Below are 24,604 nucleotides of genomic sequence, written 5' to 3' on the forward strand. Positions count from 1 at the left end.
CGATCCCAATACGAAGTTCGCGAACATCAGGGATATCCATCGGGCTCAAATCGAAGCGGGTGAAAAGGAGGTTATCACGGCTGAATCCAGCGACTCTGAATGCCCTAGTGAGGCTGGCAGCTGTATTGTAGTGGGTGTGGTTGAGGATCAATAGTTAATAGTAATGAGGAGGTTGGGTTGTGATCCCATCGTTTTTGTGGTGCCAGAAACAGGGGGGTGCCAGGAAGTGGGTATGTTGACTTAGTACTTAACAAGGCTACTTACGAAACGGTAGTTATAATCGAAGGTAGTAATGCCTCGTAAAGTTAACCTACCTAAATAAGCGTTATAAATCCTTAACCTCGTTTATAAACTACCGCTAGTATATCGCTACTAGCCTTTTAAGCAAGTTAATTAGGCAGCTAGGCAGCTAGGCAGCTAGGTAGCTAGGTAGCTGGGCAGCTGGGCAGCTAGGCAGCTAGGCAATTAGGCCAATTAAGCCAGTTAGGCTAATTCGATAAAATCGTCGACTTAGGCTAATACGTTAACTTAGGCTAACGCGTCGATTACTATACTTTTTACTAAAATAATTTAAGTTAATTAACGGCCTCTAATTAGCTTAACCTACTCGAATACTAACTACGCAGAGCCTAGCTTATATATATACCCGAGACCGGCGGTCGTGTGGCGGCCGTAGCCATACTTAGGGGTAGAATAGCGGGAGCTGCTGGTAGAATATCCTCGCCCTTAACTAATTGTCGTGCCATTTCAAGGACGTGGTCACAGGTTGTGAGAAAATCCTGTTTCTTATAGTTTTGGCGTGAATACCAAAAGACATAGTGTAATAATTATGCCCATTGGTGACTCAACGCTTGTCGGATCGCACGCTATGGAACATTGGAATCATAGATGGGGTGTTGTCCAGTTTCGTTCTTAATTGAACCATACTTCTCACGATCAAATAAGGGCTTTCTGTCTATCTAACTTGATGACCGAGGTGCAGCCATGCCAAGGTTTTAATTGCTGCGTTGCTTTTGTTGAAGGCCTATTACTTCAACTGAGACGCAAGCTCTACATGTGCTGTCGCTGCAAGTATCTGAATTGCGATTTATTCATGCTTTATAACCTCGAACCAGTCTTCTTTATTCAAAGAGATCCCATATCTACTATATGTCGATGGGTAAGATAACGATGGACGCTCAGATTTGAATCTGGAAACCATTGCCACTGCCTCATTACACACTGTTATGCAACATCTTTCCGCAGGTATGTCAGAGAATTCTATGGCTGACTGGATGTGTCAGATTGAGTGATGCTATTGGAAAGAGTACCTTCCACAGACTTTATCATAAGAGATGTTGCGTCATTTCTTCGTTAAGCTCTCAAGGTAGATGTCGTCCCTGAGTACTTTCTCTAACTGTAAGGGGATCGCTCCGAGGGAATTACTGGTCTTATGGCACTCCTGAACCTAACAGAGTTACGGCGCTTTACATCGACCGACATTGAATTAATAGGCTATGTGCCTCTAAGAGCTAAGAAGGGGGATTTAGTATATATCCTATATGGGTCTGAGGTCCCGTTTATAGTCAGGTAGGAAGCTAACGGTAAATACGCACTTGTGGGAGAGTACTATATACATGGAATTATAGAAGGGCAAGCAACGAGAATAACAGTTATTAAATATGAGGAATAAGTATTGAGTTTTATTCGGATTATAACATATTTATAAATCAGGACGCTTGCCCGGTGTTGTAGAGGCGTACAATATTCGCCGCATAGCCCGCGTAGGCCATGAGGTGGACTTTAATTACGACGAGATAGTAAGGACGAGAGTATTAGGCTGTTAGGATTAATTAGACTCCTAACGAGTCGTTTTATTTCGACTATTTCCGTATTCTTCTTCTACCTAAGTAAGGTATTAACACGTGCCTATGCCAGTCCAGGAAGTGGACGCCGGGGTCTCTAGTAGGGATCTTAAGCGCTACTCTTATAATACGCGACTTCGGATATTAAATTATAAGGATTTGGCTGTTTTTTAGAATAAGTGTGAAACCGTAGCTTTATACTGCCCGACTTTGGATCAGAACTCATTATTTGACCTTTAGTAGCAATATTAAACAGTGTAAGGAGACATCTATTGATCATTAATTATATATACTTCATATTCTCCTTGTATATGCGCCGCTCCTAAGTAGCCATACTAAGAGTTCTGATACTTTGATATACCTCTATAGCCTAGAGTATAGTTTGAAAGAGATCTAGAGGCACCTTAGCAAGAACAGCGTCCAGCAAGCTATTGCGGCCGTCAGAGTAGGTAATTTAAGCATAGGTATAAGTGAGCGAGATAAAGGAAGCTCGGCCGCCTGGCTGACTATTTTGACCAACAGGCTGCGGCTGTGCCGTCACCTTGATTAGTGCAGCAAAGTTACTTCCACCGTCCAAAGATACCGTCGAGGAGACATCGAGAATACCTGACGAATTAGTGCGCCACATGACACCAAGGAGGCCATTCGGACCAAAGTCGAAGGCAGGGCGCTGCGCATCGGGAGTCTAAATAACGGCTGGACCTGTGAAATTTTCGCCTGCGGTATCTGTGATGTAAGTTCCCGGCGTGAAGTCGCGTGGAACCATAAGCGCGAAACGACCCGTTGAGGTAGGGTCTGTGGACACCCACAGCGTCGGATCACTAGGAATACCAATGTCAGACTTGGCCAGTATGGGGTCGGTGCCGTTTGCCACGAAGTTGCCTCGGCTATCAGTCAAGGGAAATGTCTCCCATGTCACGCCTTCGTCATGGCTCACGTACATCTCTGGGTGTCTGTTCAAGCCCTCCGCAGCCGAAGCCAGAATGCCGTCGTAAACTGCAATGGATCTGCCGGGAAATCCACAGATTGGAGGCAGGTCTGGAATCTGATAGTTCGGGCAGACGTCCACGGGACCGGGGATTTGATTGAAAGCAGCCGAGGTCTCGCCTCCGTCTGAGCTGACAGACACAGCTGCTGGGTATTCCCAAGACGATGCACTATTTGCGTACACCTTTCCCGTAGCCACATCGACCCGTAGCTATTCGCGCCTGGCATATGAAGCGGTGTCACAGATGGAACGCTCGACGTGTTGCGTCTGTCAATGGACTGGGACAACTGGGGATGAGCGGTAATGTTATCTTCCAAGCCGGAGAAGACCTGGTTGTTGAGAAGATAAAACGTCCCATTCGCGTCGGCAAAGACCTGTGGCTCGCCACACTTCGGCGTGGCACCTAAGGGGAAATCCGCTGTGACGTTATTCCAGGTGGTTCCGCGGTCGAGCGTATAGGTAAGAAAGCAACGCCCAACGAGCTCAAGTTCAGGTAGAGGATGGAAGCGTGTCGACACGAAGACAATATTGTCGGCTTTTGTGGGGTTGACGGCGATGACCGGCCGGTTGGCCCTCACGGGAGGCGGTGCTTCTAGTCATGTTCATCTCGTGGATTGACAACGCCCGCGGTTCGAGGAGTCGTAAACTGCTACTGCGAACCGCTGAATTGGTGCCAAGGTTGCCAAAAGAAGAGGCCTGCAACGGAGTAGATAGAACTGAAAGTCCAATCAAAGTCTGGGCGAACAGGAGGAACATTCGAAGAAGACGATTGGTTCGACATCCTCGCAGCATGCTGGTTCTAGGCCAATGACTGCCTGGGGACATGGTTGTTCGAGCCATGACGATGTCGCCTGAAAGGGTGGAAAAAATTGAAAGCGAAGAAAGCTTTGATTTTGCTTTTCGAGAAAACAAAGCTGCGAGCGAATGCTTCGAGGAAGTGTATCGAACGTGGCTCATGAGAAACCTGTTTGCCTTGGAGAGTGAGTATTTGTACTACATCGATATATACGTTCCAGTTTATGTCGATGTTAATTTGTATGGTGCTTGATTTGGGTGCGTGCCTCTCACAACATACCTTACAGTTTAATCTCGCATTTCGCATTTCGCATCACGAATTCCGCACTTGGCATTGTAATTCCTGCCAAGCCAAGCTCGACTTTGCCACGTCCGCCTCCAATACGATAGTTTGCATAGGCCTGCAGAGGCGATGCTACGCTGTTGGAGTGACCATAAGAAAACGACGGGGATGATTTCGCAAATCAGCTAGAGGATGGAAGTTCTAGTGAAACTAGGTATCTTTGGCCTGTAACTACCGGACCAGCTGTAGTCTTCCGGATCAAACGCCGGCAAGGCGCCGGCCGCCATAAGTGAGACTGGTCGGCCCTGGACCGGCTGCCCAACTGAATACCCGCTCGACCCTCCGAGAGCCTTATTCGTTCGCTCTCACCTCAAAAGACAGCATTCGCCAGGCATGTATATGTCGAATATGAGCATGAAGGACCCAGAAACATAGAGAACAGCCGCCACCACACCATTTCTCTGACTACCTTACATGGGATCAAGGCGGTTGGCGACTGATTTTCGAATCAAATGGAACACCTCCGTTCAAGTATTTGGCTTGGACGGTCAAAGCGGTGAAGGAGAGAGGCTGCACATGGTTTGTTAGGTAGTATGTAGTCTTTGACATATCGCCATTCATCTAGTAAGACCTCTGAAAGATGCGGAGTGTTTATTGGTCTTCATTGCAACTCCACACCTCCCAGAATCCTCTACCACAATCATGGTTGATCGAAATTCTCCATGTTGTTCAAGAAGTTTTTATAATACTTAAATCACTATTGTGCAGTTGAGGATGGTCTGTTTGAGAGACTCACAACACTGCATGTTGCCAACACTGGACATAACACATCGCTCAGCCATGGCTTCCCGAAGATCAGCCCGTTTATTTCATCAAGAGGGCTTGCGTCTTACCAACACACCAGGCAATACCACGCTAGAGTGTCTTCCAATCGAGATCTTCCTTTTGATTGCCGAGATGATGGTACATGATGCCGAGACCTCTGCTCAGCCACTGACGTGGAATGCGACTTATGATTCCCGGGACAAACGCCCTAAGCTCGAGCTCAACCGTCGCCAACGACGTCTCGCATTGCTACGCTTCAGAATGATCCGAGACGTATCCCAGATCAACAAGCTTTTCAGGCACGTTGTGTTGAAAGTCTTCCGACCAGACTTTGAAGTCTTCCACCGTGGCCGGGCAATCGCTCTCGCTGTAGTGCTACTAGATATCGATGCCTTTGCTTCATGCCATGCGGTCATCTACCAGCGATCAAGACTAGGTGTTGCCTCTTTCATTGCACAATTGACCGAATTGCAGCCTGAGTTCCAGAACATTCATCTAAGGATGCGACCCCACTCCTTTGTGTATGCTTTCACTGGTGGACGCGGCTCCAGATACCGCAATCCCATGGCGGAACTTCTTGCGCTCAAAGGCATCACTCTTGACGAGGACTGCGGGACCCCGGAATCTCTGGGACGCAACCGGCTTTACAGGATGTTGAACCCCATTCCACGCAACGCGAAGAGACTTCAAGTCATGGAGAAGTCTCTGGGACCCCAATTCTACACACTCTGGATGACGTACTTTAACCCGCGAGGCGTGCGTATGTTCGTAAACTTTTGCGACACACCGAAAACACAGTTCGAGCTAATTTCTACCTTGCGGGGCCTGCGAATTCGAGGAGCGTAGCGAGGCTGGATAGCAAGACGCACCATTGTCTCAGCGTTGAGTCAGAACGAGGTACTAGCTAGGGGTTTATGGATGTCTTCGACATTGGCTAGGGGCTAGTCTATCGGGATGGGCGGTGGATGTTGAAGGTGTCAGATTAGCCCAGACACCTTAGAGACGCTGGCGGTGACCTTGGTCGGCTTTTAGCATTGGTACCACTACATACTTATTGAACCCAGACCTGACGTATGCTTTTCCATTAATCTGGGTTATCGTCTGGTCTTTTGCTGTTGTGTTTTCTTTAGTAGTCGCATTATTCTTACTTGGCCTGATTGCTATGACTTAATCTCAGTCGAACACTTTTTCTCTTCTTGGTCAATGAACACCAAGATATGGGGGCATGCATTCTTCGGGCTGGAAATTTCCTGGCAGTAAGTTAGGTTTACGTTCAATGAGATACAGCAGATCAAAGCAAGATAACTGTGGATGGGAGCTGTTAGTGCTCAGTTATATTCAAGATTGTATGTACTGTCCACCATCTTCCCGACATTTAAGGGTCCACCTTGCTCAGAAGACAAAGTTCGCGGCCACACCCTTGACCAAGTTCTGGGCGAGAAGCTTGTGGATAGCTAGGCCGGCGTGATAGTTGTCGGCCCAGATGCAATCACTGGAGCCGTAGCAGGTAGCATCCTTGGCGCCGTATTGCGCAAAGTTCTCGACAACGGTGTCGAACGAGGGCTTGGTGTCAAAGACGAGACCCTTGACGCCGCTGTTGGCGGACTTGAAGGTGGCGAGGCGGGTCTCGAGGGCGGCGTTGTACGAGGTGATGTCGGAGCGCAGGCGGGCCAGGTCGGTCTCGGACTGGCCGATCATGGCAGGAATCTGATCAGAGAAGGCTGGCAGAGGTGTGTTAGAACCAAACAAGTTGAAGAGGAGGTTGGTTTCGGGGTGTAACGTACGAGGCACGGAGAGCAGGACAAAGTTCTTCAGACCGTCATCGGCAAGAGTCTGAAGGAGCTCAAAGTAGCGGTCCATAATCTTGGTGACGGGTGCAGACACCTTATCCCAGAACGGCTCACCGACATCGTTAATGCCGATCCAGACAGCGACGAGGGCGTTGTTCTTGTTCACGGCGCTTGACACGTACTGCTTGTACTGGTCAACCTGGTCGTCGACGCAGTACTGGGCATAAGTGTCGACGATATCCTTATCGGTGGTGGCGCCAGTCACAGCAAAGTCGTAGGTCAAGATAGTGGATGTGTTGAGAGTGCTTGTGAGATGGCCGACCCAGTTCAGACCGCTAGAGGTGGTCTGGCCGGGCAGGGAGGGGTTGCCGAGCGGGTTTCCGGCAGCCGGGAGGGTGCCGCCGGGCCAGAAGCCGACAGTGGAGTAAGAGTCGCCGCTACAGGGAGGGCATCCGAGTCAGATGGAGCTCTCTTCCTCTCTTATCATTCCGCAGATATGGATGTACGGAACGGGTAGCATGCGGGTGACTTACAAGACAATCAAGTTCTTGGAACTGTTGGTCTGTCTCGGGAAGACGGCGGGGGTGGGACTGGCAAAGGACAGGGACAGGCCGGCTGCCAGGGAAAGGGCTTGGGTGAAGGACTTCATTTTGGGCCAGGGATTGTAACGTTGTGTACCAGCAAAATATCAACAATGAGAAGGATAGTGAATAGGAAGAATGAGAAGCGAATGAGAGGTTGAGAAACCGTGCAGGGAACACCAACGAGAGACGGAACGACTGTGAATAGTACAGGTAAACAGTTCAGACGGCCGGCTCGCGTGGGACGCGTGGTGCTTTACATATTATACCAGCGGCTTGGCTCCCCCTTCCACCCGTTGACCAAGAGCAAGAGAGTTCGGCACCAAGGGGCTCTTGATCAAAAAGACTTCGTCACTCTGCGTTTGCAGTACATTGATTTCCCCATACTCGGCCAACGTGCCTTTCAATGCGATTGGTGGAACTCCCAGTTGAAGCTCGGGCCTGGACGGTGCAAATTCCAAAAGGGGCGAGATTGCAGGCGCTCCGCTGGGGCATGCGGGGCCGAAGCGCGCCATCGGGCTCCTTTTTGGTGTTTGAACTCGACAGATGTTGCGGTTAGCCGCTGTATCTCGGTCTCTATTTGGTCTGCTGGTGCCGCTGACTTTTGTGGTCCGGATCTGGCAGGTTTCCTATTTAGACGAGTTGCCAGCTTGAGGTTGTTAAACTTCAAAAGGCTTTGGCGCGAGTTGAAGAGACAAAACATATGCTCATCCCCGCGTTGGAGTCACCATCTTTAAGTTTCAATTTCAGCACATTAGTCCCCACAACGCTGAGCGAAGCTTCCTTCAGGCATCTGCATAACTCCAGATCAAAGTATGTGATGGAGATTCAATGTTCGCAACCTGATGAAGATAATGCAGTGGAAAAGTTTTGCAGTTTTGCGAAAAGTCTTGCAGTCTTTATTTCGCTAAACTCCTGGACCCTATTGATGTACGAAGAAAGGAAAATAGAGTGACTTCTACACCCTGCAACAGGGTTCCTCCGTAGTCATCTAGAACGCGGGGTTGGCATTCTCCAACAACTGCACAAAGTACTCTTGGAACCAAGTTCCGGCTTCCGGGGCCGGAATCACAGAGGATGCAGAGCTGCACTTCTCATCATAGCGAGCCGCAGTCGAATCGCTCGTACCATCAGCTTCACCGCCGGGCTTGACCCAGACAAAGGCATCCAGTGTATCGATGCCAGTCTTGACGTTCGGTCTCGTGCCGAAGCCAGTCTCCTTGATGTTGCACCAGTCACCCCAAATCTGGCGTCCGGTCGGCTGCTTGCCGCTGCGGCCCTGGTCGACGAGGTAGTTTGCCGGGTACCCAGCCTCCTTGAGGAACGGCGTCAACGCGGCATGGAACTTGGACTCGTCCCACTGCTTGTTGCTCTCTGCGTAGGCGGGGGCGCTCGTCAGGTTCCAGCCGTTGTAGTTTGACACGTTTGTGACCAAGCCACGAACTGCCTTGGGAGAACCGGCCTTCTTGTATAGTTCGCTGTAAAGCTCGGCAGTAGGCTTCAGGTTCGCTTCCCAGCCCAACCATCCTGCATGGCCCGCATCCACGTAGATTGCGACGTTGTCGAGGTTGAGGGTCTTGAAGGCGTAGTCGGTGCCTTCCTTGTACGCATCGGCTGCGCCAGTGCACTTCGCCACGTTCATGTTGGTGATGAGATTGGCCAATCCATCGGGTTCTGCTCGTCATCAGCATACCATAGACGTAGAGCCCCAGATAACGTCCCAGGAACTTACCATAGACGAAGACTTGGCGAACATCCGAGTACTCCTTGGCGAGCGCGGCAATAGGATCGATGTACTCTTTCTTGTACTTCTCAACACCGCCGTCGGCAATCACGAGCTCGCCTGCGGAGGCCTTGGCAGAGCAGTCACGGTCCGGAAAGTTGTAGATGACATAGGTGCCAGCGTACGGCGGGTTGGCGCCCTCCTGGTTCAGCTTACGGATCTGCGCCAGAGTGCTGTTCATCAGACTAATCTTCTCGCGTGTATCACTGCGGTTATCAGCAGACGCTCGTAAAGTATGATGGCCCTAGGGCCTGGCTCTGAACACTAACAGCCATGCGAATGTGGGCACCTCGGCGACCTTGGCTGCCTTCGCTGCGAGATCTCCGGTGAGCTTTGGGACGGCGAGGTTCGTGATCTCATCTGTGTAGTAGGGGTTGGGGAAGAGTTGTCTGTCCGCCAGCGGGTTTCCTTCGTACGATGCGACGTCGCGCAGCTTGAGGGGAGTAGCCAGTGCCGCGGGCGCAAGCGCTGCAGCGAGCAAAAGGTGTGCGACAACCATCTTGAAATAATGAGCGTGAAAATGGGGGGAATGAGAAAAGAATGTAAGATCCAAATAAATGGTGCGTGATGAGCTATCGTACCGGCGACTTACAGCGAGATGGACATATCTCCCTTCTTATACATCACCAGCTATTGCGCCAAGCTGGGTACTTAATCTTCAACTCCGGAGTTTGTTATTGAATCGCGCCAGTAAAGCAAGGTCCAAGGGTTCCGGAAACGCATCGGTCCTTCATCTTAGAGGCGAATCCCCCAGATGTCGGGACGATCGCAGAGGTTCTCCGTGCCGAGCTTTCTGAGTTTCTGAGGTTACTTTTTCGGCCGTGTGAGATACACTGCGGCCGGGGCTCGCCCGGCGGGGATGATGCTTGGAACGCGGCCCAGTGCATTGGCGCCGAGCCGTTAGGACCTGGCGAGTTTTCTGGATTGGGCAAACTTTGGGGTTTGCTGCACAAAGCTGGACAGGCGGGCAGCCTAGGCTACGAAGATCGTACGGAGAGTTTGGCTCCGAAAGACCACGTGAAGTCGGCTCATCCTCCTTAACAGTCAGGGGTGCCGGCAATGCTGGCCGCTCATGTTCTCAAATCTTTCCAGTCTCCGCATGGTTCGGATGACAATATTCGACTAGGGAATTTACTGGACTCGAAAGGGTGAATTTGGGGGCCGCCAGATTGATTAAGGGGAGAATTGCCTCCAGGCAAGGTGACCTGTTTCAGAAGAATGCCCTTGTTCAAGATGAGATAACTTTGTTAGTTGGAGAAAACCTTCTTTGCTAGAATAAGGTGAGGGGAGGGAGAATCATCTATTCTAGCGCCCTGATTGTGGGGGCTGCCACGGCACTTGACTCAATGACGGATGGCTACGTAGCATCTTTGATGTGGAAGAGTTGAGCCTAAATAGTCCGCCAAATAACTCTGAAGAGGTAGCGCCATATTGAGGGCGTTTGACCCCTCTCAACTAAGAATCGCAGAGTTGAGCTGATGTTGAGCTCGTCAACGTGTGCCACATCATTCATCTTATAATAGTTGCTCTCTTGGAGGAGTCAACTTGTGTATGGATACGATCGTTCTGTTTCTTTGCTTTTTCTAGGGTCCTACATCAGATCGCCTCCCTGTTCGGATGACTTGCCCATATTTCCCCTTCCTGATCGACAAAACGGCACGAGCGCACAGGTCGCACCTCATGCCGTGCGGTCTACTTTTGGCACCGGGAGTGCCGGGGAAACGTCCAGCCAGCAACTCGTGATTGCAGTTGAAGGTGCCTTGTTCACGCGGCTTGATATTGACATAGACCCGTTGTTGAAGGGCATGCTTTCGAGAAGTAGACTACGCGAATCGGCGCGGTGCTGACATGAACACTTGTAAGACCATCGAGCACAACCGATGCCTCAGAGCGCCTCGCTAACGCTCAAGGGCCAAGAGAAATTTGCACACGTTGCTTTGACTTTGATGATAGATATCGATGCCTCACATAACCCAGAAGCGAATGTAACGTAAAAGCAAAAATGACACGCACAACAGGGCTCTCGCTTTTGCAGATGTCCTAAAGAAACTCCTCGACCATGCCTTGAGTTCGATGGCCGTACATGGATCGATCGACTTCACCATGGCAAACTTGAGTGAAAGAGCAATGGAGCGAAATTCGGGCTTATCGATAAGCATCGGACCCGCATGGAGGACTCGGTCGTCAATGTCCCCAAACCGGTGAAAGCGGAGGGTGAGCGGGCCTTTTACAATGATGATTCTGATATTTCAAAGCAGCACCCAAAACTACAGGATACGGAAACGAGCTAAGTTTTGTGTAATCGGTGGGAAGAGCTCATAAATCAGACTCAAAATTTTATCGACTTCTTCAACGTAGAGAGGTAAATAGCGAGTTTGCCCAGATCAAAGGAACTTTTGATTACAACTTCCTCGGTAAAAAAGTTGCAACTGTTGGTTGAATTTTGTTTTCCGCGCGCTTCAAGTTAGCAGCTAACAACTTCTTGAGTCTCGATTCAATTGTGCGATCCTGCGGGATTCCTTGTACATTGAACGAATTGGGCAAAACTCTTCATCCCACGGCCACACCAGTCACCTGGGCAATACAAGTAGATGCATTGATGATGACTTCTCCGCGGTGACTTACGTGGCAAATGGTTGCTTACTGAGATCCAGGAAGAATAAGAAGAGTGGACTGAATCGGAAATGAAATGGGAATATGGCCTTGTCTCGCCACGTTTTGCCTCTTGAAAGACTTGATTCCCCTGGTTGCCATTCGCTCAAGCCAGGGCATGGCGTGGACGACTGACCACTTGAAAGGAACACAAATCAGGCTATGGAAGGTGACCGAGCCCATGGTGACGGACCATTGCCTTACCAAGATCACCGGCCACCAAGTGGAAATGTTCTGCATCATCCCGCCGGTGGTACATTCACTTTGTCAAGTTTTTCTACGGTCCTTTGTGATTCGTTCGTTCGCTGGGCTAGCTCAATGTTAGTCCCGGAGTTCCGCACCAGGCTCCTCTCCGCCGAGCGAGTTTACTTACCTACGATGGGAAAAGATAAGATGATCGGATCCATCTGATTAGATTTGGCAAAAGACAGGGCCTCTTTAGCGCTGCTCCTTCGAGGCTCACTACAGTCTACCACGAATTTTCGTGCATTTGTGACCAGATCCGTAAGTACATAGTTCCGAAGAATCTCGAGTTAGACACACCACCAGCATCGTGGGTCCCGATGATCCCTGCCTCCCCTGTTCAACGGCGGCTGCGAATTCTCTAGTTTTGGGCCAGATTTTTATTTTGCCCAAAGTGCCAAGTCATACAGCTAGCCGGAGCAGCACGGCAGGTATCGTAGTGAAGTCCATCTAAGGACGGTTGCTAGCTCATACGAGACTACATATAAGTACATATACCCCCAATGACTCTTGCCACAAAATCTAGTACTCCCTCAGTGCTCATCCGAACAGACCTTCATCTCTCATTCATCCAGCCCAGATCGCGTGCTGCGATTCGCGAATCCTCAATATGAGTAACACCAAAGAGTCGGGCGTCTTGTCAGACGACGTCCACATCCCCAAAGATGGCACAATCTCCCCCTCAACAGATCGTGAAGAGCCTCAAATTTCTTCTGTCGGGGAGATCCTACAATCCCAAGGTGTCACTCGCATGGAGGCAGTCTACCGCGAAGCCAAACAGAACCGCATCTCCCTCTACCTCGTCGGACTTTCCGTCCTCGTCTGCGCCTTGGCCTACTCCCTTGATAGCTCGACAACCTCCTACTACAGCATCGACGCCTCGTCCTACTACAAACAGCACTCATCCGTACTATCGACCCTCTCGATCGCCACGAGCATTATCTCGGCTGTCTCGAAGCCCTTCATTGCCAAGATTTCTGACATCACATCACGCCCGTACACTTACATCGTCACTCTGCTTTTCTACGTCATTGGATACGTTATCGCCGCCTCGAGCACATCAATCTCAGCCTACGTCGTGGGCGAAGTCTTCGTCTCCATCGGTTCTTCCGGCCTCGACCTCACCAACGATATCATCGTCGCTGACCTTACCCCCTTGGAATGGCGTGGCTTCGTCAGCTCTTTGCTCTCGGCCCCCTTTATCATCAACACCTGGTTCGCCGGCAAGATCGTTGACGCTATGCAAGCTCGGAATCAATGGAGATGGGGGTATGGCATGTTTGCCATCATCATGCCCGCCGCTCTCGGCCCTGCGATCGCAACGCTATTGTACCTCGACAGGAAGGCGAAAAAGGACGGCATCGTCAACCTCGCCTCTTCGAATGCGGCGCGGCGTGCTGCGAGAGAGATGGCTGATGAGAAGGGGTATGATGGACCGCGTGGTGCTATTGTGGCTCCAGCCGCTGACCCTGCTGGCACTTGGATGGAAGGCCTCAAGCGCAACTTGGTCGAGATCGATGCGCTTGGTCTGATACTCTTGGGCTTCGGCTGGAGTTTGCTGCTCTTGCCATTCAGTCTCAAGACCTATGCCGAACATGGTTGGAGAAATCAGTCGCTCATTGCCATGATGGTAGTGGGAGGCATCTTGCTCATTGCGTATGTGGTTTATGAGATCAAGTGGGCCAAGGTACCAAGCGCACCTCGTAGACTGGTCATGAACAAGACATTCTTGATGGCCATTGTCATCGACTCTCTCTATATGTGTAAGTACCAGCCGCCAGTCCCTTTTGGAGATCAATTATGTTCATTTTGCTAACAACATCACTCAGTGGCTGGCAACATGCGCGGATTGTACTGGTCGTCTTACGTCTATATTGCGAAGCCTTGGTCCTCGCAAGATTGGGTGTACTACAACAACACGCTAACACTTGCGCTCTGCATCTTTGGCATGGTCGCAGGTCTGCTTCAGCGGTGGACTCACCGTTACAAGATGCTGCAGATTTTCGGCCTCTGCATCAAGATCATCGGGATAGGCATCATGATCGATGGCCCTCGAGCCACCAACTCCACCGCCCCGATGGTCATCTCACTGATCATGGTCGGTGCTGGCGGTGCGTTCTCGGTCGTCGGCTCTCGTGTTGCATCTCAGGCTTCCGTGCCGCACCAAGACGTTGCGCTAGCCATCGCCTTGCTTTCCCTATGGTCAAAGATTGGCAGCTCCATCGGCAGTGCCATTGTTGCTGTCATCTGGGCTGACAAGATGCCCAAGCTCTTGCGCGAATACCTCCCCGCAACTGCGACTGACAAGGACGTCAAAACCCTGTTCGGTAGCGTCCGCACTATTCGCACCAAGTACGCCTTCGATGACCCGATGAGACAGGGCGCTATCGAGGCGTACCGTCGCACCTTGTACTACTGCCTGGTGCCAGCTTTAGCTCTCGCATTCGTTCCCCTTATTGCTGCGCTCTTCCAGACCAATTTCTATCTGGGTAAGCAGCAAAACGCTGTCACCAACGTTGGAAACGATGGCCAAGTTTTGAAAGAGGAAGACCGCAACCCGGAGGCTTTATCGCCACCAAAAAACAAGACGGAGGCTTTCTTGAGGTTCTGGGCTGGACACAAATGATGACAATGCGCCTGTAGGGATTCTCATAACTGAGGCTATGAGCCTGTATGGAAATCATCCCGAATATTATTCTTCCGCCCACGAAACCACAATTCAATACTTCAGATGTTCAATCAGATGTGGAAAAGCTGCTTCCCAATGTGCTCCAATACTTGAGCCGTTGGAACCCCCTGTTATTTGTGCTGTTTCCCGAACCCTTGTCAATGTAAGCACGGATAGAGTACCAACGCCAAGTCGCAGACTCTTGCTTCTAGAACATCGGTCTGACACAATCAGCTGCTTTTGTCTCTTGTCTAACAAGGCCAAGCCTTCGCAATAGGTTGCCAAGGACAGAATGCGTGGTCAGAAAGCTTGGGCAAATAGGGCAAGCTCATCTACAATATGCACAAGCGTTGCAGTCGCCCTAGTCTTAAGCGTTGCCAACACGGGCGGGTAGGATTTGACAAATAAACCTTTTCCGCCACTATGGATTGAGTCTTTACTGGAGAGCCTTGATCATTGTCGCCCATCTCATCCAGCCGGTTCTCGCTTGTCCAACTCAAGCTTTCCAACATGGCGCAAATCCTTGCCCTCATTGGGTTATGAAGGCAATTGTGGAGGGGCGCCTTCGCCCGACTAGATCGTTGTGCAACCGCCCACGTGCCGTTCGAAGCTTTGGGGGCGTCCCAGCCGCCCGGCGCTAGCTGCTGTTGTAAAAATGCGCTCGTATCGATGCACAGCAATTGGTGTCTGTTTTACCCAGTCTGCCTAGTCGCCCTGGAATGAAGCGATTCCGGGGCTGAATCGGCGGTTGATCATAAGGCAAAGAGGACGGGAACCTCGCATGACGTGGCCTGGAGTCTCACAAAAGCCCAAGGAGATAAAGCTTGCTCAAGTCCAAAACTACTACCTTCATCTCGAATTTGCATAATAGGAGCCCAACTATACAATGGCATGGTCCTCCAGACCGTAGACGTAAGATCAAGCATTTAGCCTGGCAAGAAAGTCGACGAGTTCTACCCCGCATTCCCCCACGCTCACCCCTGATCTGATCGCCACTCCATCGCCTCCGAGCAAGAGAGGGAGACCGCCAACCTCGCGATGCCCTCCTTTTTCAAGAGGTCCTCCAAGGCCAAGGAGAAGGAGGCTGAGGAAGAAAAGGCCAAGGCAGACCGCCCAGCAACACCTCCTCCCGCCTACGGCACCGCACCGGACGAGCCTCCGCCCTTCGAGGATCAGCCACCACCATTCGAAGCAAACGGCGGGCCCAATGGGAAGAGGCCTCACACCGAGCAGGATGTCGCCAATCTTACCAGCGCCTTCAACTCACTACGGCTAGGCACCCAGAGAGATCCGGACGTGGACTCCTGCCTCGCGCACCTGAAGCTTCTTTATGCCATTGAGACGCTGAAGGAGGATGTCGGGTACAGCGATGGTCTATGGGACTTGTGGGATTCGCGAGCCGGCCCTAGGGATGGCGATGAAGGTTCCAGCAAGGGAGGTGAGGAGCGAGTGAAGGAAGTGCTGTCAGCGCTGCGCGAAAAGAGGTGGGCGGTCTATCTGGCGCGGGCGGCGGATCGGTATCAGACTTGGTGGAAGACGCTCTCGGGAGGTCGCTTGCGTGAAGCAGAGATGAAGGATTTCGAGACGTGTTCCGACAAGTACTTGAACTTTCCTGACGGGGGCGAGGACTTTCCCTGGACAGTGAATAATCTTCCACCACTAGGTAATTGGTGCATTTGAGTCTGCCGAAGGTTTGGCAAACATCTAACCGTGATCAGATGTCCTGATAATGTTCCATGCGCACATGCTGAATCCCAGAGCGTTTCTGGAGGACACTATGCGCTGGAATCTCCGCGATTTCTGGACGACGGGAATGCCGTGGGCCCAGGTCAATCAAGTCATTGACTCCAAGTTCAACTACGAGGTTTCCGATGTGGCCAAGTCGAACTGGGAAAAGGCAACAGGGCGAGCGTGGAACAACCTCGACGAAGCACTGGACAAGGAAATCGAATGCCCTGCATGCAAACAGATTACTCTTGTGCCTTGGAGCACTTGCGGCTTACCAGAGATGTACAAGGGTCAAGAGTACGTTCAATGATAGACGAGATTCCATTCGCCCTCGTGGAGTTTGCTGACCTTTTTGTCAAAGGCGGCCAGGTTTGGTTGGAAAAGGATACGGCGATGGCGACTTCGCTCAACTATGCACAGCAGGCTGCAATACCGTCATCACGCATCGTCTACTCTGCGTTGCCAAGATGATCAGTGACGCGGAGCTCTATCTCAACGAAGGTGTCACTCTCCCGAGCACCATCCTAGACCCAAAGGTCGGCATGCCGGTGGCCACCGAGGCAAATCTCAAGGATGTCACGTACCCCAACAGACTGATTGGGCAGGGGATTTCCGCGCAGCTGCTACGACTCATCAGTCCCGGTCAAGCAAAGACGCCAACGATGAAGGATGTACGAGACCTGGTCTCTGCTGCACTGGCTGATGACGACGCCTTTGCGAGAATACAAGGGACAAGACCAGCCCCTTATGACAAGAGAGACGGGTCAGGCGGGAGAGTAATCACACGAACGGAACGCTTTCAGAGCCGCAAGATGATGTCGAGGTACTGGGAAAATGCGTCCATCTTCGCGCTCGACCTTGTTGGAGCGACGATGCGACAGGGGGTGTTTATTGGCAAGATGTTCAACGTCAGTATCCTGACTGATCCTCCCAGCCCCTGAGAGTGCTAACAAGAGTTCTTTGCAGATCGACTGGCTACACAGCCCCAGTGCGAGAGGTACCATGGATCGGCTTCTTCAGAAGTACCAACGCTTCATGCTCATCATGACCGAGTATCCCATGTCTTTTACGGTACCTACGCTGGATGTGGACCTTGCCTGGCATACTCACCAGTTGGCCCCGAGAGCGTACTACAAGTTTTCAACATACAACACCGCCATGAGTACCAGCAAGGAGGCCAAGTTCATTGACCATAATGACAAGATCGACGAAGACCAGCTGTCCAACTCGTTCGAGTTGACTAGCAAGACTTACTTGGAGAAGTTCAACGAGGTCTACTCGGAATGCACATGCTGGTACTGCGAAGGTCTGTTCAATGCTCCTCGGAGTGGCTTGATCCACCCCGTTTTATAATCAAGAACTCTTGCTAACGATGCTGAACAGCTGTACGCGCAAAGATCACAATCGACAGCTCCTCCGTCTTTGGCAAAAGCAAGCCACAAAAAGGTATTTCAATGAACAGCACCCCTGCGCAAGGTCCAAGATACTGACACCCCTACCTCCAGCCATCGACAGTTTCGACAAAGCAACAGCCTCGCAGGTCTGCACCCCATCCAACTCGGTCCACATCTCTGCCCACAACTCCGTTCGCACAGACGGATCCGCTACTCACAACATAGCGCATCGCCAGCTCCGCGTAGCTTGGAGGATGCGTCTCGACGACGCCTACGAGCGAGCAAAGAAGCGCGCAGCAAAGCGAGGAAGGACGCTGCCACCGAAAGAGGAGTTCTACAACAACTGGGGCAAGACGCACCATAGAGATAGTCCCTACAACTATCCCGCGTACCTCATTGGAGGGGTCTATCCTGCTGGGAACCCTGGTGTCCTTCATGGGTCTTGGGCCGACTGCGCTCAGGGACTATGCGGCTCGAACGATATCGCTGCTGGGGGATGTGGCGGCCCTGGTGGTTGTACAAATATGGCTGTAAGTCGTTTATTTTCATGCATCTCTCAAGTTGAGTGTCTAATATGGTGGTCTGATCTCAGGGGTACTGGTCTGGAGCAAGTCGCCAACTCGGCGGTAAGTATTTCTTCATTCTCGTCGCCTTCTTCATTACAAGCTCTGACGTCTCTCAATCGACAGGCTGCGCTCCTGGAGCGGGAATAGTGGGCATGGGTTCGGGTGGAGGATGCGGCGGTGGTGGTGGATGTGGTGGTGGCGGCGGTTAAGCTAGATCTCACACGAAGTCAAGCTTCATTGTCTTGATCTACGTTATCTTATTACTTACTATAGCTCAAGCCGTTATGGTGACAATCTATTTGACCATGTCACACTAGTCGCCCTTCTCTGTGTAGTGCTATTGATTAACATAGCCGACGTTCGACCATAACTATAATGGCAGAGGAAACAACACAACATAAGTTCCAATGAGAATTACAAAAAAAGATTGATGGTCAATTGACCAGAGGGTGTTTCCAAATATTTATCAGGCACGTAGTACCGAAACCGGATCTCAAACGCCCGCAGCATCTGAGGCTTTGGGCACAAGAAACCACTGCCAAAGGTCGCACTTTGGTCAAATGTCACTCTGTCTTAAATACGTCCAGTGGTTTCGGTAGTTTTTGCGCGACGACCGAGAATCGAACTGGGGAGTATCGATTTCTGTTAGACAGATAGCCAAGAGACTCACCTCTCAGCCACCCGGCCGCCCTGATGGAAGAACGAGGACCTTTTCATAATGAAGTAGGTCACGCGGGCGTCAGGAGGTGAAGGGAAGGAGCGAGAGTGAAAGGGGTGGGTCAAAAAGGTGAAGTGAATCACATCTTTCTCTCACTGCTGGCGCGTGGCGGGCGGTGAGACGCGAGGTGGTTTGTTGACGCGCACCTGCACTCTATGGTGATACTTCACTCTCACCGACCTTCACCGAGGGCGGCTGTTTTTCATGATTCTCAACCTACCCAACCTTACTATCTCAAATTTTCACTACTACAACCACAGCAGACCTTTCTTCGATACCCTTTTTATCCACACTCATCATCACGACTTGTCATCCACTTCTGCACTTTTTCCCATCTCTGGATCTCGTCCGAATTCTCATCTGACACAATCACGTTCTCTCGTCTCTTGACAATTTAAGTTGAGTGATTCCATCTCTTCTAACTATCAGATCTCTAACTTCACACAAAGCTTCACGATGTCTCAGTCGCAGTTGCCCGTCATTCAGCCAGCTGTTGATAGCTCAGGCGACCAGGAGAACAAGCAGAAAAACAAGCCCAAGCCCAGGACCTTGAAGAAGGTGCTTCCTTCCGGCCCAGGCTTCCAGATGTACCAGAACGCAGCCGGAGAGGAGCTCAAGATCCTCGAGGATATGAACGAGGGCATGGCCTTCAAGACTGCTCTTCGCGCCGTCTCCCCCAATTTAGAGAAGAAGGCCATCGACAGAGCCATTGCCCAGGTCTTCATGAACGCCGACAGACTTTCATCTCACAAAGCCCACATTACCGAGACCATCTCGGGTCTCCTTCTTCTTGCCGCCAAGGAAACGGATTGGATCATTGCCGCCAAGAAAGAGATGAAGCCCACCGTCGCTGCCAAGGTCCTGACGGCCCTTTACGAGGGTCGAAGAATCGCCGTCAAGTTCTCCCGCTACCAACAACACCCGATCGAGAAGTACGAGGACGAGACTACGACTGCTCTCGCCATCGACAGGTTCCGCAACGAGAAGCTCTGCGACGAGCCCGAGGAGATCTTTGCCGACTTCACCGATGAGCAGCGCAAGAAGATGATGGGCAAGATCATCCGACGTGAGAAGGCCGACTGGGATGGAGCGCACGTGGATGAAGACAGTGACACCGAGATGGGTTTGGACGACGCCAAGGACTTTTAGGAGGCGCAGAAGGCAGCCCAGGCGGAGCTTCAGGGGGCCCTCGAGCAGAAGATGAAGGAACTCGGAATCGCGGGCACCGCTGGTTTCCTGGCTTAGATAACGAATGAAGGCCCCTTTCCATCGTATCGAAACCAATGAGATCAAAAAGCAAGACCCAGGTTTCCTCGTCATTTCTCTTGCCTAGGTAGTTAGGTGAGAGTAAGCCGGAGGCCTAATCAGAAGCATATTGGTAGGGGTGAAGGAGACGAGGCCATACCACAAATACTGGCGGCAAGCAGGTCTATTGAAATTGAGGAATGGCTTTCAGAATGTCAGTTGCTTATTACAGCGGCGCAAAGATCATGTCTACCGAGATCCCTTTTCTTTCTAGGGTTCAAGGGTACAAAATACTACCATTGGATTTCGCCGAGTAACACTACGACAAAGCAAGCGTCAATGAATCTTCTCCCTTATCCTACATTTCGCCCGTAATGAATCTCCTTGCCTCGATACTCTCTGCGTCTAACACCTATGATAGCTAATTCTTCTTGCCTCCCTTCCCCTTTGATGCCGCCGCTGAAGCCGCATACAGTCGGTCTTGGACTGAATCAGTGTTCTGAATGAAGATATCCAACTGAGGAGCTGGTGAAGGCTTGGGGGGTGCAGGTGTGCTTTGTTTCATGTAAGCCACTTAGCAGTAAGTATATTTTTGAAGATGAACTTGCGAGCTGGGCATTTTGACTCTCGAGTCTCTAACAGACTCCTCTGTAGTGTGGAGGGTAATGTTCAGACCTTGATGATGTGTGGCCAGCAGTTTGACCTTTGTTCAAAAGTATGTCACTCAAGTAGTAGATTATGGCTAGGGTACTGGTCTCGGATCGTATTTTTCTTTGCTCTTCTCTCTAGTACTATCCGCTCCCTCGTGGGACTTTGGCGGGTATTTATAATTGCTAGAATTTGCATCTTCCGCCCCGAAAGACCAAGGCCTCTCAAGTTCTCTCCAAAGCTTCTGGTCTCTCATTTGATCTACAAGATGGCTTACGAACTAATTCCTAATCGCTGATCAGCTGGTCATCTTCAAGCTTCGTGTGTGATACAACCCCACGGAAACACAACCTCCTCCCGTCGCTCAACTCCACTCTTCTGCGGCCGGAACAAGCCCAAACCGCCGAGCACGACCGGCCCCGTTCTGCCGCCTCCAACCGCCAGCTACACGGGGGTACGTAGCCAACCACAACGTCCCAGACCCCGGTCCTTGAGGCTCTGCTACTGTCTCCATGAGTTGGCGCGCCGCTCCATGTTCCCATCACTCTACCATCATCCCTGCGGCGGTTGGCTATTCTGCAGCTTCCCCCACCCCCTTCGTCCCGCCTAGTACATGATAGGCGCCATGGGCCGGCACGAGGACGGGCGGTAGACGGCTCGGGTGCAGACGCTCTTCGGCTAATGTCTTTCACGACTACACAGTATTATCAGGCTCTCGCCTCTTTTCACTGCTTTCTAGGGTATCATCCAGTACTCCTCCTTCTTCTGACCTCCCTGTCAGCTACCTCGTCCGAGTCTTATCCACTTGCTCCCTCCGTCCTCACTTTGAGTCTAACGCATGTCAGGGACCCTACTCTCAGAGACACGTATGCAACCTCCTTGGACACCTGAAAATTGCATGAGATGGTGCAACAGAAGCCATGCATGTGGTAATGAACGACTAAAGTCGACGGATAATTCATCACACTCCGAGTTGGCATCACTGAGCATGTGCGCTTGGGCCTTGAGTCATGAATTCGGTGTAAAAAATAGTAATTACTATGGCTGGATTACTGAGCGATATCATCCGCTCCGCGGTCATCTCTTCGATATCTCATAGTCCCTTGCCCATGACTAGCAGATCTCAATCTCAAGGGCAGACAGAATAGAGTGACATGTTCCAACTCCAAAACAAGAGGGTATCAGAAAATTCCACATTGTTTCCCTACTTCCTGATCTCAGTTAGGTCCATGCTGGGAGCTCGCCACGGAACCTCCAACCTGTCGTGCTCACTTTTTCGCACCTCCCATGGCAATGTAATCAGTCACGCTGGTGGTGTTGATGTAGTCACCAAGCGGGGTTTGTTCGGATCCCCTATCATTAGTTTAGTTGATATTCTGTCAAAGCGTGTCAAGTTGTCTCAATATATCATGGAGGAGCATACTCAGGCATGATGAAAGAAGGGTGAATCAAGAGCTGGTATCAGATTTGGGTGGTGGCTCGGCCACGGAACTTGCGAAGTATTTTGAATGAGATTGGAAGTTTGTACGTTTCAAGAAGCCCAGCTTCGGGTAGTTTGGTATGGTTTGCAGTGAAACTATGCCTGTCGAGATGGGAGACATCTCCGGTATTTATAACTTCACTTTCCGAGCAGCATCTCCAAGACAGATGGGTCACTCTTGTCTCTTTTGGATCTGATTTGATACTCATTTTCATGCAGTTCATCGGGCAGCATGGCATAGCTTACGAGCCAATTCCTAATCTATGGACCCGGTCATCTGCTCCCTCCACAAAGCACGCGTTACGTTCCACTCTCGGAGGGTATAGATGCTAGTTCACCCCCTCCCGCGGCCGCACCTGAGACCCTCAAGCCCGCAAGCGACCTCCTCCACATGCCGTTCCACCCGCCGCAAACCGCCAGACGGTCCGTACGGGAGAGGGATGGATCCATAAGATTGTCCAACCACACCGCTCGAGATCCTGTGAGCTTTGCGGCTCTGCGTATATGTCGTAGCTTGAAGGCTGTCCTTCTATACCTCGAAAAGTCGAATCCTTCTCTCGGTGCCGGAGTCCTGATTGGCTCATCGATACATCTTACCAGCCCTCTCCCACCCTTCGGATGAAGCTGCGATAGGCGTAGGTGCCACGGATAATCGATCGGCTCATGGGAACATGAAAACAACGGAACTCGGGTAAGGGAAGACGGGAAAGGTGACTGACTATCCCTGCAACGACACCATAGTATCAGCCCTTCGACCTTCCTTGCACAGCAGTTTAGCGCTAAAATCCCTGGTCCCCATCCATCTGCACTCTCTTTCTCTCTCTCCCTCTTCCTCATCTTGACCAAATGCCATGCCCCGGCAGGATATACTAATCCAGCATAGATCCGCTGTTGCTTCTATGGCCGACATGCATGTTTCCTGCAGCCGCACCAACAACGATTCCGAACCTTCCAATCAAGAAGTCACATCCATGCAAGAAAGAGGGGTTCTCCAGGATAATTATGTGCTTTTACTCTTCCTGCCATGGTTTTCTTTCCCATCAATTTTCAAGGGCACATACAGGGCGTCTGGTACGATGTGGTACCAGCCTGCGAGCCACTACCCGTTGCTGAGTATTATCCCTATAAGGTCAACTCTGTACGACACGAGTTTCCCTCGGACAGGCTGGTCGAAGGAACGTGTTACCATGCAGTGCAGCTTGCGGAGGTGGGTGAGGTAAGTAAAGTAGGTGAACTTGGTGTTGGCTCGGCAAGTGCGAACTCGACATCGGCGAGCCGATGATCTGCGATGAAGAGTGACAGTTACCTCACCTACCTTGTGCAGGGATATGGTTACTTCAGATGCCAAAGACAGCAGAATACACGAAAAGACCAATGGCCCCGGTTGAAAGACTGGTTTTAGATGTTTGATTCCAAAGGCCTAGATTCGATCGAAAGAACCGGTGTGACAATGCGGGACGAACAGCTGGCCAAAGATCCAATATGCGATCCATGATATACGATTGGGCGCAAACTAGGGTCGGCACTGCTTCTGGGGAGAATGTCTGCTTGGCTTACCGTCTCGAATTAACAGCCGAACGGAACTGTGATCAAATCATTGAAGAAAACGGCAGGACTCAACGTCATGATGGTATGATCTGCGTCCACGAGACCGAAGCCATCCGGGGAGATAGTCGTTCCCGATGCCACGTATGAAGAGGGGGGAGAAAGCCACAAGATAATGGCCGTATGGCGTTTCTTTGGCGACCACGAAGTGACGATAGACGGACGAGGATCAAGGATGAAGGGGAGGGCGCCAGCGCCAGCGCGTGCGCGATGCAAGTTTAAGCGGTGACAGACTCTCGCGGTCTCCGAGGCCAGAGCCTCATGTTCGGGTACGAGACCAGTCGAAGGTGAAGGATGTTTACGCATAAACATTGCGTATATCGCGTGGGGGAGCATTGCTGACGGGCTTGACATCGGTTCGATGTGTGAGAGAACATGAACCAAGAATGAGCATCATGGGAAACACATGTCCTACCTTCCCCACGACTGGCAGATCTCTGTGCGAGACACCAGTAAACTAGGTTTGAGCTTACCTCGAGCTTGTTCACAAGCACGGCTTAAGCGGAGTTATGCTATCAGATCATAGTATCTTGAGCCAATGATCGATCAACAGGCCAAGTTGGGGAGGGTGGTGTAATACCGGCTCCTTCTTGATAGGTATAAGGGGGGAAGAAGAAGGATGGATGGCCAGGATGAAGGCCGCATTCACTGCGGCCCCAGAGGCTAGGAGACCAGGATCATTCTGCGTTCACCTTGGTTCCAACGCTCCTAGGATGCCTGCACTGCTGTATGTGGGGTTGCGTGTCCTTGAGCTCGGAGCAAACCACC

General features: G+C 51.2%; 7 protein-coding genes across 7 annotated transcripts; 4 read left to right on the forward strand and 3 right to left on the reverse strand.

Moving 5' to 3' along the window:
- Positions 1 to 2,529: 2,529 nt before the first annotated feature.
- On the reverse strand, positions 2,530 to 4,197 carry CTAM01_12505 (uncharacterized protein; the record flags this gene model as incomplete). The annotated part of the gene is made up of 3 exons (XM_060528511.1): positions 2,530 to 2,957; positions 3,014 to 3,424; positions 4,146 to 4,197. 3 exons carry the CDS (start codon positions 4,195 to 4,197, stop codon positions 2,530 to 2,532), a joined length of 891 nt encoding a protein of 296 aa, XP_060376786.1.
- A 553-nt stretch (positions 4,198 to 4,750) lies between these two features.
- CTAM01_12506 (uncharacterized protein) lies at positions 4,751 to 5,581 on the forward strand (the record flags this gene model as incomplete). The annotated part of the gene is made up of 1 exon (XM_060528512.1): positions 4,751 to 5,581. One exon carries the CDS (start codon positions 4,751 to 4,753, stop codon positions 5,579 to 5,581), a length of 831 nt encoding a protein of 276 aa, XP_060376787.1.
- A 546-nt stretch (positions 5,582 to 6,127) lies between these two features.
- CTAM01_12507 (GDSL-like Lipase/Acylhydrolase) lies at positions 6,128 to 7,174 on the reverse strand (the record flags this gene model as incomplete). Its single annotated transcript, XM_060528513.1, has 2 exons — positions 6,128 to 6,962; positions 7,059 to 7,174. 2 exons carry the CDS (start codon positions 7,172 to 7,174, stop codon positions 6,128 to 6,130), a joined length of 951 nt encoding a protein of 316 aa, XP_060376788.1.
- A 923-nt stretch (positions 7,175 to 8,097) lies between these two features.
- CTAM01_12508 (glycosyl hydrolase family 6) lies at positions 8,098 to 9,388 on the reverse strand (the record flags this gene model as incomplete). Its single annotated transcript, XM_060528514.1, has 3 exons — positions 8,098 to 8,780; positions 8,839 to 9,095; positions 9,159 to 9,388. The coding sequence occupies 3 exons, from the start codon at positions 9,386 to 9,388 to the stop codon at positions 8,098 to 8,100; spliced, it is 1,170 nt and encodes a 389-aa protein (XP_060376789.1).
- A 3,006-nt stretch (positions 9,389 to 12,394) lies between these two features.
- Positions 12,395 to 14,410, forward strand: CTAM01_12509 (uncharacterized protein; the record flags this gene model as incomplete). Its single annotated transcript, XM_060528515.1, has 2 exons — positions 12,395 to 13,547; positions 13,614 to 14,410. The coding sequence occupies 2 exons, from the start codon at positions 12,395 to 12,397 to the stop codon at positions 14,408 to 14,410; spliced, it is 1,950 nt and encodes a 649-aa protein (XP_060376790.1).
- A 1,080-nt stretch (positions 14,411 to 15,490) lies between these two features.
- On the forward strand, positions 15,491 to 18,349 carry CTAM01_12510 (uncharacterized protein; the record flags this gene model as incomplete). Its single annotated transcript, XM_060528516.1, has 8 exons — positions 15,491 to 16,115; positions 16,171 to 16,477; positions 16,542 to 17,088; positions 17,147 to 17,486; positions 17,564 to 17,626; positions 17,686 to 18,104; positions 18,167 to 18,200; positions 18,264 to 18,349. 8 exons carry the CDS (start codon positions 15,491 to 15,493, stop codon positions 18,347 to 18,349), a joined length of 2,421 nt encoding a protein of 806 aa, XP_060376791.1.
- Positions 18,350 to 19,314: 965 nt separating this feature from the next.
- CTAM01_12511 (uncharacterized protein) lies at positions 19,315 to 20,007 on the forward strand (the record flags this gene model as incomplete). Its single annotated transcript, XM_060528517.1, has 1 exon — positions 19,315 to 20,007. The coding sequence occupies one exon, from the start codon at positions 19,315 to 19,317 to the stop codon at positions 20,005 to 20,007; it is 693 nt and encodes a 230-aa protein (XP_060376792.1).
- Between the last annotated feature and the right edge of the window lie 4,597 nt (positions 20,008 to 24,604).

This window comes from Colletotrichum tamarilloi (genome assembly GCF_030869305.1).
Source record: "Colletotrichum tamarilloi strain Tom-12 chromosome Unknown Scaffold_78.1, whole genome shotgun sequence".
NCBI classification, from domain to species: domain Eukaryota; kingdom Fungi; phylum Ascomycota; class Sordariomycetes; order Glomerellales; family Glomerellaceae; genus Colletotrichum; species Colletotrichum tamarilloi.